Genomic DNA, 14,807 nt, shown 5'->3' on the forward strand with positions numbered 1-14,807 from the left:
GCCACTTCTGTACCTTGGCTCCCCAGGGTCATCAGTGGTTAGATAAGAAAAGACTCTTGGAGATAAGCGAGTGCAGAAGACTGCTAAAAGACCCTACTTGGAGAAACACTGATTTAAAGAGGGTTTCTCAACCTCAACAATATTGACATTTTGGGCCATAATTCTTTTTGCGAGGCTGTCCTGTGTATTGTTAGATGTTTATCAGCATCCCTGGCCTCTACCCACTAGATATCAGTAGCACCCCCCAAGTCATGACAATCAAAAATGTCTAAAGGTATTACTTCAGGCGGTCAGAATCACCCCCATTTGACAACCTTTCCCAACACTATATTCCACTTTACCCCCAAACATAGAGGTTTTACAGGTAACAGCTTCTCCAAAGTTAAATGAACCAGAATTAGAACTCTAGTCCAAGGCTCATTCTACCAGACTAGACCATAATTTTACATTGTGTATCAATAAAAGAATGTTTTAAATATCTTTGATAACAAGAAGGGAAAGCCAGGCCACTGTGGGGACACAGTTGTCTTCTCTGGGTTCACTGAGGTTCTCTTCTTCCTAGGCAGTGTAGGAGCCATAGCACATGGGAGGGAAATTTCTTCCAGGACCATAGCCTAGGCTCACTATGTCACAGGCATACTTACTTCGTGATCATAACAGAGATGTCAGCTGTCCTGTTTGGAAAGGCACTCTCCTCTAGCTGCCAAACTACTGAAAAGTTTGCCTATTAAAAAAAAAAGTCACTTGATTCTTCTCTATAGTACTCACAATTCAAACTGCTTCCTACTAATTAAACAGGCCTGGAAAACATAATTCATATTCCTCACAGTTTTTTATCCAAGCATGCTTCCACGTTTATTATTCCATATAAGCCTCTTAATCCCCTTTTACAACTGAGGAAACAATTTCAGAGATTGCCCACATTACAGAGATCATCAGTGGCACATCAGGACTCTGGGTCTGATGCTCCTTCCATTCTACCCCCAACTTCACTCTGCTGTATTGCAGTGAGCCAACAGTTTGCCTGTGGCTGTATCCCTGACCCCACCACTCCCTACTTTCGGAGCAAACTTGGCAGTTCTAAGTGCTGCTAGGGATCGACTGTACAGTAAAGGGAAGCATGGAGACCACAACTGAGAGATTCCGATGAGACTGGGAAGTAGAAGACACAAACTCCAGGGTAGCGAGTGAGAAGAGTCAGCTAATCAAAACACTCACAGATGACCTCCTGAGTATGGGGTGACCAATCTTGCAGTTCATGACCAGGACAGAAGCAGTTGTCTCAGGGTTATCACACTGAATGTTTGGAGAAGGAGGCTGTTAACACAGAAAAGACTATTCTTAAAAGGCAAAAAAAAAACAGTTTCCTCACACCAATTCAGCAACATTGCTGATTTTAACACATGCCAGACACCTGCTAGGAGCTTGGGACACAATATATCAGACCTAGTCCCTGTCTCCCTCACAAGCTGGGCAGGTGGTCTCAGTAGTAGATAGTTGAGGAATTCAAGTACAGGGCCTAAGGAGTGGTTCTCTAAGAGGTACAGAGAAAAGCAGTAGAGAAAGAGATGAATTCCAACTTGGAGGAATCTGAAAGTTTTCATGGGGAGGGAGACATCTGAACTGGTCCTTGGACCAATGCAAATTTACCATAATGTGATGGGCCAGAAGGTCAGCATGAGCCCAAGCACCACCATGCAGCCTTTTTCAATCATGATTCCTCATCTAGACCACTGAATATGGAAAATTATTTGAGGACTACTATTTTCTTAATTCTCCCAAGGAGGGTGCATCACTAATTCCATTCTAGATGCTTAGGAGATTATTTTATTCTTTTCATATAATGGATGCTGTCCTAGCCCAAATAGCCCCCACTAGGAACAAACTAGTAGTTTGATGAAGCCAAGTTTATTGACTCATTATAATGAGAAAACTGCACTGTGGTGTGTCTTCTCAAACAAGTAAAACAGTTATTAAAGGATTCTGGGGCAGGGAGGCATTCAGGTGAAATGGAAATGAAGCAGTGTTTTGTTTGTTTGTTTTTAATTTTAAATTATTTTCAAGTATACAGTACATTCGTTAGATATCTATAATGTTCATAAAACAATCCCCGCAATTGCTCCCTCCCTCCCCTGGCCCTCCACTTAGCCATCATATTAATGCTAACTGCATTCCCTCTGCCATGCTCCCCATGCCCAACTATCAACTACTAATTTGTACTTCTTTAACCCTTCACCCCATTCTCCCAGCCTCCCAACTCCCCTCCCCTCTGTCCGTCACCAAATTGTCCACTGTATTTGTGAGTCTGTTTTTGATTAGTTTGTTCTTTTTGTTCCTTAGATACCTCATATAAGTGAGATCATAGGGTGTCTATCTTTCTCTCTCTGACTTATTTCACTCAGCATAATAACCTCTAGGTCCATCCATGTCATTGTAAATGGTAGGATTTCATTTTTTTTTTAATGGCTGAGTAATATTCCATTGTGTATATGAACCATAATTTCTTTATCCACTCGTCTGTTGATGGGCATTTAGGTTGCTTCCATATCTCGGCTATTTGTAAATTGCTGAAGCAGTGTTTGCATAGGCTCAAAACAAAGCAGGGTTGCGTGTAGTAGGGTCACTCAACTGGACTGCAAAGTGGACCCAGAGACTCATTTCTTTGAAAACTTAAGATGGATGTGAAATTTTGTCCAGAAATGCTTTATGTGAAGCTCTGAACCTCAGATAGAAATAGACTGCTTCTCTTTGTCAGAGTAACTTAGATTCTCCAGGCAAGAGTGAGATGGTTTCATAATTACAGATATAATTGCAAACAGCAAAGATTCTGATTGCCTTTGATTTTAGAGAACAAAATTTTTCAGTTATATGTTATAGCTGCAGGATATCCTTGAGGAAAATATTGTTTCCTAGTGTTTTGCAGCTGGCTTTGGTCTGTGATCCCAGGCTAATAAATAGCAGGGCTGACTTTTACTTTTCCCATCCAAGCTAATTTATTAGAGATTATTTCTCTCTTGGAACCTGGGTTAAGAAAGGTTGCAGGCAGGGAGGAGTGATTGTGCAGCAAAATAGCACCATTGAAGGTTTGTGAGGTAGAGATTGACATGGCTGGATCTATGGCATATAGTTGGATTGGAGAGGATTCATCTAGTTAATAATCATTTATTGTACCAGGTTGAGGCTGGAGACAGAATTAAGAGGTTGCTATTGAAAAAAAGAAAAAAAAGGTATGCAGGGAGGAAAAACCATAAGTGGCATGTTTCCAAGACTGCTGTCATAATTACCTTTTGTATCTTCTTAAACTGTAAGTTTCTGGGGTAATTCAAAGCCATGCTTGTCATGTAGGAATCTTCCCCAGAGTTGGTTAGGCTAATGTTCATGGTCAGCTCCTTTGTGACACCCACCACCAGTTCCTGCCTGCCCAGGGTAGGCAAATAGATAAGTGTTAGCAGTTTATTTATTCTTTAAAAACTTAGATGAAATGCAGTAGCACATTCTTAACTTAGATAAATTGCCTAAAGGATACATTTAGCCTAGATTTTCTTCCCCTCAACATAAGCGAACACCTGGACTGCGATACCTACCTGAGTTGCTGTGTGAGATAGTAATAATGACTGCCATTTATTTAGTACTTACCACATGCCAGGGACTGTACTAAATGTTTCATAGGTTCAATTTATCCTCATAATAACTGTATGAAACAGGATGGTTACTCTCCATTTTATAGAGCAGGAAACAGAAGCCAGGAGAGGCTAACTAATTTGCCTGAGGTCTAACCACTTCAAAAAGGATTGGGAGAACTGGATCTAAATGCTCTTTTACCACCAATTCACTGTGACCCTAGGCAAGGCACTTCATTACAAAATTCTTCCATTTCACACATATTTATGGAGTACTTTCTCTGTGCCAGATACCTTGCTCAACACTGGAGAAATAGCAGTGCATAAGACAGACCCTGCCCCTGGCCCTACCTCAGCCTCAGCTTTCCCACCTACAAAATCATTCAGGCCCTTCCAATTTAAAGGCTGTGGTTTGTAGCCTGGAAAAGAGGAGACCTGGGGATTTGTGAGTGCTTCCTTCAGTCCACTGTGGTACTGCGGGGCCTCAGAGTGCAGAACCACTATCAATAATCGAGTCTACAGGAAAACATTAACAATACAAAGAAAACTTTGTAGCCATCCGAAATGTTCAAAGATGGAATATGTAGCTCTGGGAAGTAATGTGACATGTTTTGTTGTTGTGTTGTTTTCTATCACAGCTGAGAAGAGGATAGATTGATTGGAGGGAGAGAGGGGTCAAAAATAGAGCCTGCTTGGGAGAGCCATCTGAGAGATGACACGTGCCTGAAATAAGACAGTAGTGTGGGGATGGAGAGAAGGGATAGAAACCAGAAATGGTAAGGCCGTACTCGTGAGCAGAGTGAAAAAGAGAGCCTGGTGCTATTCATGAGGGAGAGAACACAGAAGGAAAATCAGAGGGCGGAAGTTGACCAGAAGAGTTCAGTCTGGGACATGATGAGAGGTGCCTATAGTATAACAAAGTAGAGGTGTTGAAATGTCAGTTGGATATACTTTTCTAGAGCCCAGAGGAGAGACCTGAGAGTCATCACGGTATTTAACAGGGGTTCTTAACCTTAGGGCCAGGGACAGTTTCAGGGGCCCCAAATGCAAACACTGGTGTATGCACATGTAATCTTCTAAGGAGAAAAGTCTGTAGTTTTCCTTCGATTCTTTAGGAGATCTACGTCCACAAAAAGGTCAAAAATCACTGAGACATTTGGATGCTAACAATTAGGTCAATACTTTTGAAAATTGAAGAGTGCTTTCTATGTACACTAGGGGGTGATGTAGAGCCAGCGTGTGTGCTGCATCTCTAGTTCACAAGGAATTGAGAGGGCAGTTCTTGGCTGTAATTAATTCCCTGTGGGAAACAGCTGTGTCTCCTTGTTAGGCCAGATTCCAAAGCACTCAAAAGTCTTGAATTGGACCCTTAGTGATTGAGATAGGCAGCGCTAAGCCATCCACATCCGAAACGCAGTCCTGCAAATATCTATGAGAGAGCTTACCAGGACTCCAGGAACTGTTCTTCCCCATAGACACCAACGCCAGCCAGCTGGCCATCAGTACCATATCACACACACAGCACTGGTAGCCAGGGAGGGCATTTTAAGACCATCACGTGTCCAAAACCAAACTCATGATCTATTCCTCCACACCCTGCCTTCCAAAACCATTCTTCCAAAGGCTTCCTCAATTCGGTTCTTGTCATGACCATCACTGAAAAATTCAGCATGATCCAAAGGAAACTTTGAAGTAATAGAAATGGTCTGTATCTGTGCTATTCAATATCATTAGCCATATGTGGGTATTGAGCACTTGAAATGTGTGTAATACAACTGAACTAAAATTTTGATTTTATTTACTTTTAATTAATTTAAATTCAAATAGCCAAATGTGATGAGCGGCTACTGAATTGGACAGCACAGTTCTAGATGCTCAAGCTGAAACCTTAAAAAACTTCTTAGACCCCTCTCTTTCTCTCACTCCCCACATCCAATCTGTCATCAAATCCTATGGGGCTCTCCCTTCAAAATATAACCAATCACTTTCATTGCTACTTCTCTGACCCAAGTCACCATTATCTCTCACCTGAGTAATTATAATATCTCCTTACTATCTCCCTGCTTCCACTTTTGCTCTCACAGCCTATTCTCAACACAGCAAAAACAATGATCCTGTTAAAACGGAATGTCATATCATTCCTCTTGCCTCCCAGCTCACAGTAAAAGCCCTTATGGAGGGCCTATGCAGCCTCAAATGACCTTTCCCCCACCCCCACATCATCTCTCCCTCCCTCATTCTACTGCAACCATATTGGTGTCCTGGCCATTCCTCCCACCTCCAGGCCTGTTCCCACCTCAGAGCATTTGCTATTGCTCTTCCTTCAGACACCCACATAGTTATTCCTCGACCTCCTCCTGCATGTACCAAAATGTCACCTCAGTGAGCCCTTTTCTGACTACCCAAAACTGCAACTCCACCTTCACCCAGCACTCCCTCCAACCTTCCCTGCCTTATTTTTCCTCATAGTACATCTCATCAACATAAAATTTACTTATTTATTTTCTTCCCCTAAAAGCATCAGGAGGGCAGGGCTTTTTGTCTGTGTTGTTTGCTGATGTATCTCCAGCATCTAGAGGGTTTGGCATGGTGTAGATGCTCCATAAATATTTAATAAATTAAATAATTCGGTTAAGAGATGAGTCGAGAAAGAGGTTACCTCTAATTGAGGTGGTCCTAGGAGCAAGAGACACTGGGTTATGGAAATAGCATTGCTGGGGACGTCAAGAGACCTGAGTTCAAGTCCACCAGATGACTCTACACAAACTCTCAACTACTGAGTTTGTTCCCTCATCTATAAAATGGGAAAACAAATCTCTGTCTTGCCTCCCTCATAGGGTAGCTAAGGAAGCAATAAGATAATTATTGCAAAAGCCCTTTGGCGAAGGAGGAGGAAGTGAACAATCGATCCTGATGAAGGGTTTGCCCAGGTCAGCCTTCAGGAGTAAGTTAATTGCAGAAACTATGACTACTGAATCCAACTCACTGAGAGGTGGTGGTGGCCAACTGCAACTCCGCAACACAAAACAGCTTATTCTTGCAGGCTTTCTCATAGGGCAGCTGTAACCAAACAGAAGGGCAGAGATCAGCCCAGGGACCACGCCATCCCCAGCAGCCTTGCCTCATGATCTCCCTAGGACACACCCGTCCCTCATGCTGACTCTAAGGTACAGTTACAGAGAGGTAAAGGCTGACAGGCTGAGGTTGTGTCCACATGACCGAGAGAGCTGTGACTGTGACATTCCTTGATCTTATGGGTAGGAGGTGACAGTCAGGTACCAGTCGGGTGATGGGTGACTGTAAAGTAGGGGGCGTGCTAGGTCCTATAACACAGGTATACCACAAGTCAGTCCTCTGGCCAAATCAAAAACAGGGTGACCTTTGTGGAATTGTGGGAGTGCTTGTCACATGCACATCATGCAGATTAAGCTGCAACACTCACAACTTACTACTTTGAATACTTTGGGTAGGAAAACCTATGTGAATAAAGGCTTCCTTAGTCCTTTCAAGCAGCAACAGCAGGGGCACAAAGGGAGGATACCTAACTAAATATTGTCAAGATCCAGTCCTGCAATGTACTCTGTCCCCATGGCTAGTCTTTTCTGTAGGTTAAACATTCCCCTTGCAATCTTGCCTACATTAAAGCTAATTCAGAAAGTCTCATTGGGTCCAAAGGCCCAGTCAAGGCTGGAAAGCCCTAGTTCGGGTTGAAAAAATCAAAATTCCTAAAGAATCTAGGTTTATTTTTTATTGTGAAGGAAACACAGCCAGCTCCTTAACTGGGCAATCTCTGCATTTATCTCTTCAACAGCCAATGACCACCTCAGCGGCTCTATACAAGGACTGCTGGCTTTATACAAGGACTGTTACCATGGCCTGGAGCTGGAATGGGATTCCAGAGCTAGAAAGGAAACCTTCTACTTTGTGGAGAAGGGAGATGCATTTTCCAGAAGTCAGAGTTTGGAGCTCTCAGTGGGTCAACAGTTTGGAGCAGGGTTTTTCCAGTTCTGCTTTTAATATAACCAAGTAACCTGCTCTCTTTCACCCAATTCCAGTGAGAGAGCAGGGTTAACTACCTTAACCTCCCAGCTAGAACTCATTCTCTGGAAATATCTATGTGCCTAAATTAATACCATATCACTTCTCACCCATTTTATCAGTGGAATAAAAAATATCTTTACCAAACTATCAAAGTAATAATTGATTAAGACAGAAATCATGAATGAATGTTAAACAGGATACATACCTAATCTCAAGGCATCTCCCCATTAATTACAAAGGGAAATAGCACCAGTAATAGGACAAAGCTACATGAGATGCCTCCTGCTAGGAGGCACTTGGAAGGACACAACTTCACATCTATGATATTACTGCCAAAAATGCATAACCTGAATCTATTCATGAGGAAACATCAAACAGATTCAAGTTGAGGACCATTCTACAAAATAACTGGCCTGTACCCTTCAGAAATGTTAGAGTTATTAAAGACAGAAACTTCCAGGTTAAAGGAGACTAAATATAAATTATGACAATGTAAAGAATGATCTTGGACCAGAAAACAATTTTTTTCTTTTGCTATAAAGGATGTTAATAGGGCAACTGATAACATTTAAATAAAGTTTATAGATAATAGTATTTTATCATTCTTAATTTCATGGTTTTGATCATTGTACTGTGGTTTCGTAAGAATGTCCTTGTCTTTTAGGAAATATATACTGACGTATAGGGGGATAAAGAGGTATATCTGTAACTTACTCTCAGATGGTTCAGAAATATGAATGTGTATATATGTGTGTAATATATGTATATATACTGTCTATAAAAATTGAGAATGATAAAGCAATGTGAATGATAAAGTATGTGATAAAATGTAAAAATGTTAACATTTGGAGAATCTGGATAAAGAATGCCTGGGGATTCTTTGGACTAGTCTTATAACTTTTTTAGTAAGCCAAATATTTCAAAATAAAGTTTTTAAAAACAGAATATATATAATTAGCAATAATATACTTATTGACAAAACAGTAGTTCTCCAAATCTTTTCTGAATCATCTAACTGGCCGTCAGTACCAAAATTTAAAAAATTCTTTATAAAATATATATACTATTACAAAATTAAAAATTGTTTCTTGCCTAAAAAAATTAAGATGACAATCTTTGTTCATGAGGAACCTGATTCTCCCTCTTCCTAGGCAGATGAGCAGTGAAACAGTCACCTGATTATGTTGCTCTCTTATTTCTATTTACTACTATCTGTGACTATGCATTGGGTATTGACCAAAACTGGAGCTAAAGGCTTATATAATTTAATTAATATGGAGCATTTTGGTAAAAATAGTGGACAGTCAGAAGTATCCTATGATTACTTGGAAATATGTTATCTGGAGCTTTTCTGTGCCAGCGTGAACTATTTTTGGTTTTTTAGTTTTATTTCTGGAGACTCAATTTATTCCACCTAATTGTAATTATGACTCTAATGCTCATGTCAATTCTCTGATATTGCTGATTTATCTATACCCCATAAGGCTCTCTGAATAAAGACTAAAGAATATCCTGGGGTCTAGAGCTTGGGTAGGAACATAATCACCTTAAATATCATAGAATCAGGAAATTTGATTGTGTTTTCCCTCTGATTTCCCTTAGTTATGAGAAAAGTTTCTTGTGACACTACCCACCTGTTAGGGTGCAAGTTTTGTGGGCCAAACATTCAGCCTGAAGGTCCTGGGCAGGACCTGGGTAGACAGGTGTGCAAAGGACATCCTCTCTACAATGCAAGGCAGGTCAGCTCCAGTCCAGTTCCCACATGGGACCCCCACCACAGTCATCAGAGACCGTTGCCAAGTCAGGCAATGTATTCATATCCTTCATTAAATATATAGCAAGCACTTTTTGTGAACATAAAAGAAGAACTAGTCTTGGTGGGTGGTTTGGTGATCAGGTTACCTACCATTAAGGCCTTACGCAAACTAACAACCATCTCAGGAACTCACTTCCCCCGTTTGTGCAGTAAAGGGCCCAAATACTGTCTAAAGACCCAACTCTAACAGTCTTTGAAGTTAGAGGAGCAGGTGCTTTTTGGGGAATGGCTCCCAGGAGGGTCTGGTCCTAGCTGTTGGTAGAATCACCTGGAAGATGGCAGAGGGCTCACTGTAGAGGTCCAGGACAGGGTGGAGATGGTCCCTCTGGCCTTTGGGGGTCTGAAGTTGGTAGCTGACCTTGACACTGATATTGGAGAAGCAGTCCTCTTCACAGAGCTGCAGAGTCACCAAGAAATGCAGAATTGGAGTTGGACGTGGGGGAGAGTACAACAAGGAGAATACTTTTAACTTTGATGTAGTCACAATAAGAAATAAATAATAAGAGTGGTGAGCCAGAAGTCCTAAGCCTCTTCCAAATAAGCCAGGCTGAAATGGAAAGCTTCCATTTAACCAAACTCCCAAGAGCATTGGAAAAATCTCCTTTGATCAGTTATTGCCTCAGATCTCATAACTCCTTATGGTTCCTGCCCCAATCACAAAGGGATTCTGGCCCTCAGGAGTTAAAAAACAACTTGACTTTATTCAGAGAGCAAATGGGAACCACAGAAGGGAAGAGTCATGGTCACATTTGTGTTTACAATGATCTTTCTCAAAGCAGCATGGAGGATATATTAGAGAGGTAAAAACCAAAGAAAAGGAGATTGATTGCCTGGGATGTCATTTGCCATTCTCTCTGAGTGAACCTTTCTGCCATGGTATATCACGAGAGCAGATGAGCATGATTCCCAGTGGAAAAGGTAGTTACGCTTTTATTTAAGGAAGCCATAGACTCTCTAGAAACTTTCTTAATCTGAACAGATGTGGAAACAGATGTGTAGCCAGAAGCATAATTTATAAGGTTATTAGAATAAATTATCCTTATAGATCCAAAGCTCTAGGTCCTGTCAGGCTCTGAGTCCTGACAAATACATTTTTTCATGTTTTGAGGCGCCTTTGTCAGGAGTAAACCTTTGCAAATGATAACTTTTGTCTTTCTATTTCTGCTTTCTCTAGTTCAATTTTCTGACATTGATTTGTGGAAGGGCCCTCAGCCCCACTATTGTTATCAAGTGAGGTTAGATGACGTGGAAAGGGGAAGGGACCCTGTTATACTCAATTTGTTACCAAGAAACATGTCAGCAATTACAGTATTTCCCTTTTTGTTCAGCTGCTAGGAAGCTTGAGATAGAGTTAGTGTTCAATTTCGGTAGGTTTCTTTAATTTAGATTTCTGGTATAATTAACTCCATCTCCCATACCATTATGTGGTTCTTGATCTATTATGATTATTTTAATTGCCTAGTTTGTATGGACAGATAGGTATCTTTCATCGCATGTACCTCAGTTCTCTTCTCAAAAACACAGACCCCTGTGGATGCTTCTAAACTCCTCACTTACCTCTCCCTCTGTGGGAATGAGCAGGAAGGGCTTACAGAGATTGGACCACTCCCAAAGGTAGCTCTGACAAGTTCTTCTGTCTGAACACCGTAGTCTTTTCCTCTGCTTCAACACATCCACGTCCAATGTGAAGTTCAGAGATGTCTCTCTGAGGCCTGGGAGTGAAGATCAGATCTTCCTGATGAGGCTGGAATGGGCAAGCCACAGACACGGGGCCTCCACTGTGCCTGAGGTTCCTTATGAGCCCCTCCTGAGTGGTATTCCTACATAGGCACTTCCCTAGGGCTGGACTTTCAAGTTTCTTCACTTCAAAGGTTATTTTCTCGTGGTCTTCTGGCACTAGGGTACCTCAGTGCTCTAGCCCCAAACCCAAAGCAGCGTATTCCAAGGCCGAGTCAGTCTTCCCTAGGAGAAGAAGGGCTCAGGGCAGAGGCTGGGATTGAAGGAGAAAAGGAGGAGGGGGAATAATACAGAGAATGGAGAGAGAAACCATAGAGTAAAACCTGAGGACAGCAGCGCTGGACGTACCTTATAGATTACCTGAACCAACTCCCTTACTGTACAGAATAGAAACCAGGGCCCAGAGAGTGAAAGACACCTGCCCAGTGTCCCACAGCCACTCAGCAGCAGCCACTCAGCAGCAGCCACTCTGTGGTCTGAATCTTTCAGCTTATATGCTGGAACTGATAGGCCTGTCACTTTTTACTCTCACATTTGATGATGGCCTCCTTCTGCGATAAAGCCACCCTACCTGATAGAGTGCTTTCTGACCTGTGGGAATCAGAGAGACATCTCAGGGATTGTTACCGAGAGGGTACACCCTGGGTCTGTTGCTGATGGATTATTCTGGAGGGGAGTTCTTGGGTTGGCAATAAGTACCTGGGCTGTCAACAAGCCAGGCCCACCCTCTGCTATCTGGAAACAGCCTCCCAACCAATGCCAGGTAAGGGGATGGGAAGAAAGGCCAGGTCTCTGACAGGTTAACCAGTCCCACCTAAGCCAGGGAGACACAGTGAGGAGGGAAGGGAAGAAGCTGTAAATCAGAAAGAGGAATGGCACTTCTCAGGAGCCCCTACACATACACACACCTAGGCACAGTAGATGGGGATGGGAAAATGGCTGCCTTTTTCTGAGTCTTCTTTCAGAAACTCCACCCTTGAACCCTGAATAAAGGGTACAATGCCCCTCTTCCTAACAGGGTCAGATTAACTCCTTCAGAGTGTTGACTTAACAGCAGATCACCCTTTTCTAGGCAGTTGACATTAAACAGAACCTAATGTCAAAGGAACTAAGCTCCAAGTAGAGGGATTTCAAATACCAGGACCTCATAATACACAAACCCTCACCCCTGGCCCCTACTGAAGCCAACAAGGAATGACCCCAACACTGGGCGGGTCAGCGGGGCTGCCTGTTACCTGACTGAGCAGCTGAGGTCTCAGAGCTGATTTCAAAACATAAATACGCATTCACGCTGCTGTTGAAGCCAATGGGCAGCGCTTTGGGGGTGAAGGTCATGGACACTTTCAGGCGAATCACAGGTCTTGAGCTAAACGAGACAGCAAAGAGGACCATGAGAAGTTACCATAGGACTTCCGGATCAGTACTTGGCTCATTCATTCATTCAATGAATATTTATTGGACATCTCTAATGTGCCAGCTGCTGTTCTGAGTCTTCAGGATACAGTAGGAAAAGAGACAAATCCCTGCTCTAGGGGGAAATAGACAACAAGCAAATAAACTAGAAGAAACAGGAAAATACTATGTGAGGTGATGCTGTGATAAAAATAGGATAAGGTCAGAGAGAATGGGGGCTACTTAAGTTGGGTGGTCAGAGATGGCCTCACTAATGGGGAAACAATTTAAGTTGAGATCTGTTAACAAGAAAGAGCCAGCTATATGAAGATCTAGGGGAACTGCATTCCAGGCAGAAGGCACAGCGAGTGCAAAGGGCCCGTGGTAGGAATGAGGTAAGTACGACTAGAGCACAGTTAGTAAGACAGAGGGTAGTAACAGGAGATGGGGAGGCAAAGCAGGGCAGGGCCAGGCCACGGAGAGCTTTACGGGCCATGGTAAAGAATTTGGATTCTATCCTAAGTGAGAGCCATTGAAGGGTTTTAAGCAGCAGGATGAAGGGATCACTCTGGCTGTTGTGTGGAAAATGAAGTACGGGGAGTGGAAGCAGGGAAGAATGCCATGGTGGTGATCCAGGCAAGTGATGGGGAGGTATTTTGGAGGCAGAGCCAACAAAAATGTGTTGATGGGGTAACGGGAAAGAAAAGAGGAATCAAGGATGACTCTTGGGTTTTTGTCCTGAACAAATGGTATCATTTGTTGAGATGGGAAGCCTGGGGTGGCATCGGTTAGGGGACAAGGAGGAGTGGGTGAGAATAAGAGATCTGTTCTTAGACATGCTGACTTTGAGATACTAAGAGGCGTATTGAGTTGACAGCCAGGTTTGGGCCTTAGTGGAGAACACAGGGCAGATAGGTGCTCCTTCAGCTTATTTATGGACATGGAATTTGATAATTCACTTAGGGATGAGCCCAGAATCTCTGAAATTAATAATGGCAGCCATCACTGTGCTAAATAAATACTTTATATAGATTCTCTCAATCTTTATAACTCTATGAGGTAAGCACTATTATTATTCCCATTTATAAATGAGCAAATTGGGTCTTAGACTTCAATAACATGCCCAAGCTCCCACCATTAAGTGAGAACTGAGGTTCAGACCCAGATGGGCAGAGCCAGTTCCCCAAACCACCTCACTTACTTCCTCCCATCAGTGCCTAGTGTCTTCATGGGGCCATTCAGGGAAGGGCAAGTGGGTGAGGCTGGGTCCTGGGACCCCAGAAGGCAGAGCAGACTCCTACCGTAGCACTGCCGCCCGGCCCAGAGTGCCCACAGTGATGTCAGCAAGGCCGTCGCCGCTAAAATCTAAGCCACCATCCACAGATATGCCAAAGTAGTGGAGTCCTGAGGCCACCGATGAGGCACTGATCCGCTGTGGAGGAGGGAAAAGGGAGTCTTTTTGGTTTTATTCAAATCAGCAGATCAGCCTCAGTCCCCACCCCAGGGAGCCCTCAATTTAGAAACTGGAAAGAGCAGAGCAAGGTCTCCCAAGGAAGGTGGCATTAGAATGGAGCCTTGAAGAGCATGTAGGACTTAACAAGGGAGATGAGGAAAGCCGGGAATGGGACAGAACAGGGTGGCTGAGGAAACAGCCAAGGGCCAGTTGGAGTGGGAACGGGAGGACAGTCTGGTGCAAGGAGGCTTGATGTGGGGCTGGGGTATAGGGTGGGCATGTCTAATGAGACACTGGGTGAAGATGGGAAGGAAGGGGAAGGGGCAAGGGTGGTGGAGATGGAGAAGAAGGGCTGGGTTAGGAGAGGTAGAATTGTTAGGACATGGGGGCTGACAGGCTGTGCTGGGTGTCAGCTGTCTGGGATTATTCCAGGTTTCTGGGGAGGGCGGTGAGGGTGCAGAGAAGTAGCAGGTCTGGGGAAAAGAAGATGCTTTCGGTTGGGCAGGGTCGGAATGAGATGTCTCGGGGCTATCCAGGTGAGGTGCTGAGGAGGCAGCTGGACACCCGGAACTAAACCTTAGGAGAGAAATGAGCTGGAAGTGGGTAAAAGTGCCCATAAAAGATGTAGATTGAGAGGTTGGCAATGGAGTCTGGGAGATGAGAGTTAAGGCATGGAGGGTTGGGTGGGGAACAAGAGCCAGAAAAGGAACAGAAAGAGAGGAAAGAGGATCTGAGGCAGGTCAGGAAT

At 43.4% G+C, this 14,807-nt stretch overlaps 1 protein-coding gene and 1 long non-coding RNA gene across 2 annotated transcripts in view; one reads left to right on the forward strand and one right to left on the reverse strand.

The window, feature by feature from the left end:
• ITGAE (integrin subunit alpha E) overlaps positions 1-14,807 on the reverse strand; it is a 58,056-nt gene that overhangs the window by 12,181 nt on the left and 31,068 nt on the right. Inside the window, exons 16-23 of the mRNA XM_006922207.3 lie at positions 13,908-14,038; positions 12,450-12,580; positions 11,035-11,189; positions 9,746-9,874; positions 6,607-6,680; positions 3,285-3,417; positions 1,219-1,317; positions 645-724 (exon numbers count right to left, since the gene is read on the reverse strand). Coding sequence (XP_006922269.1) covers positions 645-724; positions 1,219-1,317; positions 3,285-3,417; positions 6,607-6,680; positions 9,746-9,874; positions 11,035-11,189; positions 12,450-12,580; positions 13,908-14,038 — 932 coding nt within the window. The remainder of the gene's footprint in view (positions 1-644; positions 725-1,218; positions 1,318-3,284; positions 3,418-6,606; positions 6,681-9,745; positions 9,875-11,034; positions 11,190-12,449; positions 12,581-13,907; positions 14,039-14,807) is intronic.
• LOC112471409 lies at positions 6,680-8,742 on the forward strand. The gene is made up of 2 exons (XR_003043285.1): positions 6,680-6,787; positions 7,432-8,742. It is a non-coding gene; the product is annotated as an uncharacterized LOC112471409 (long non-coding RNA).

This window comes from Pteropus alecto, unplaced genomic scaffold (genome assembly GCF_000325575.1).
Source record: "Pteropus alecto unplaced genomic scaffold, ASM32557v1 scaffold398, whole genome shotgun sequence".
NCBI classification, from domain to species: domain Eukaryota; kingdom Metazoa; phylum Chordata; class Mammalia; order Chiroptera; family Pteropodidae; genus Pteropus; species Pteropus alecto.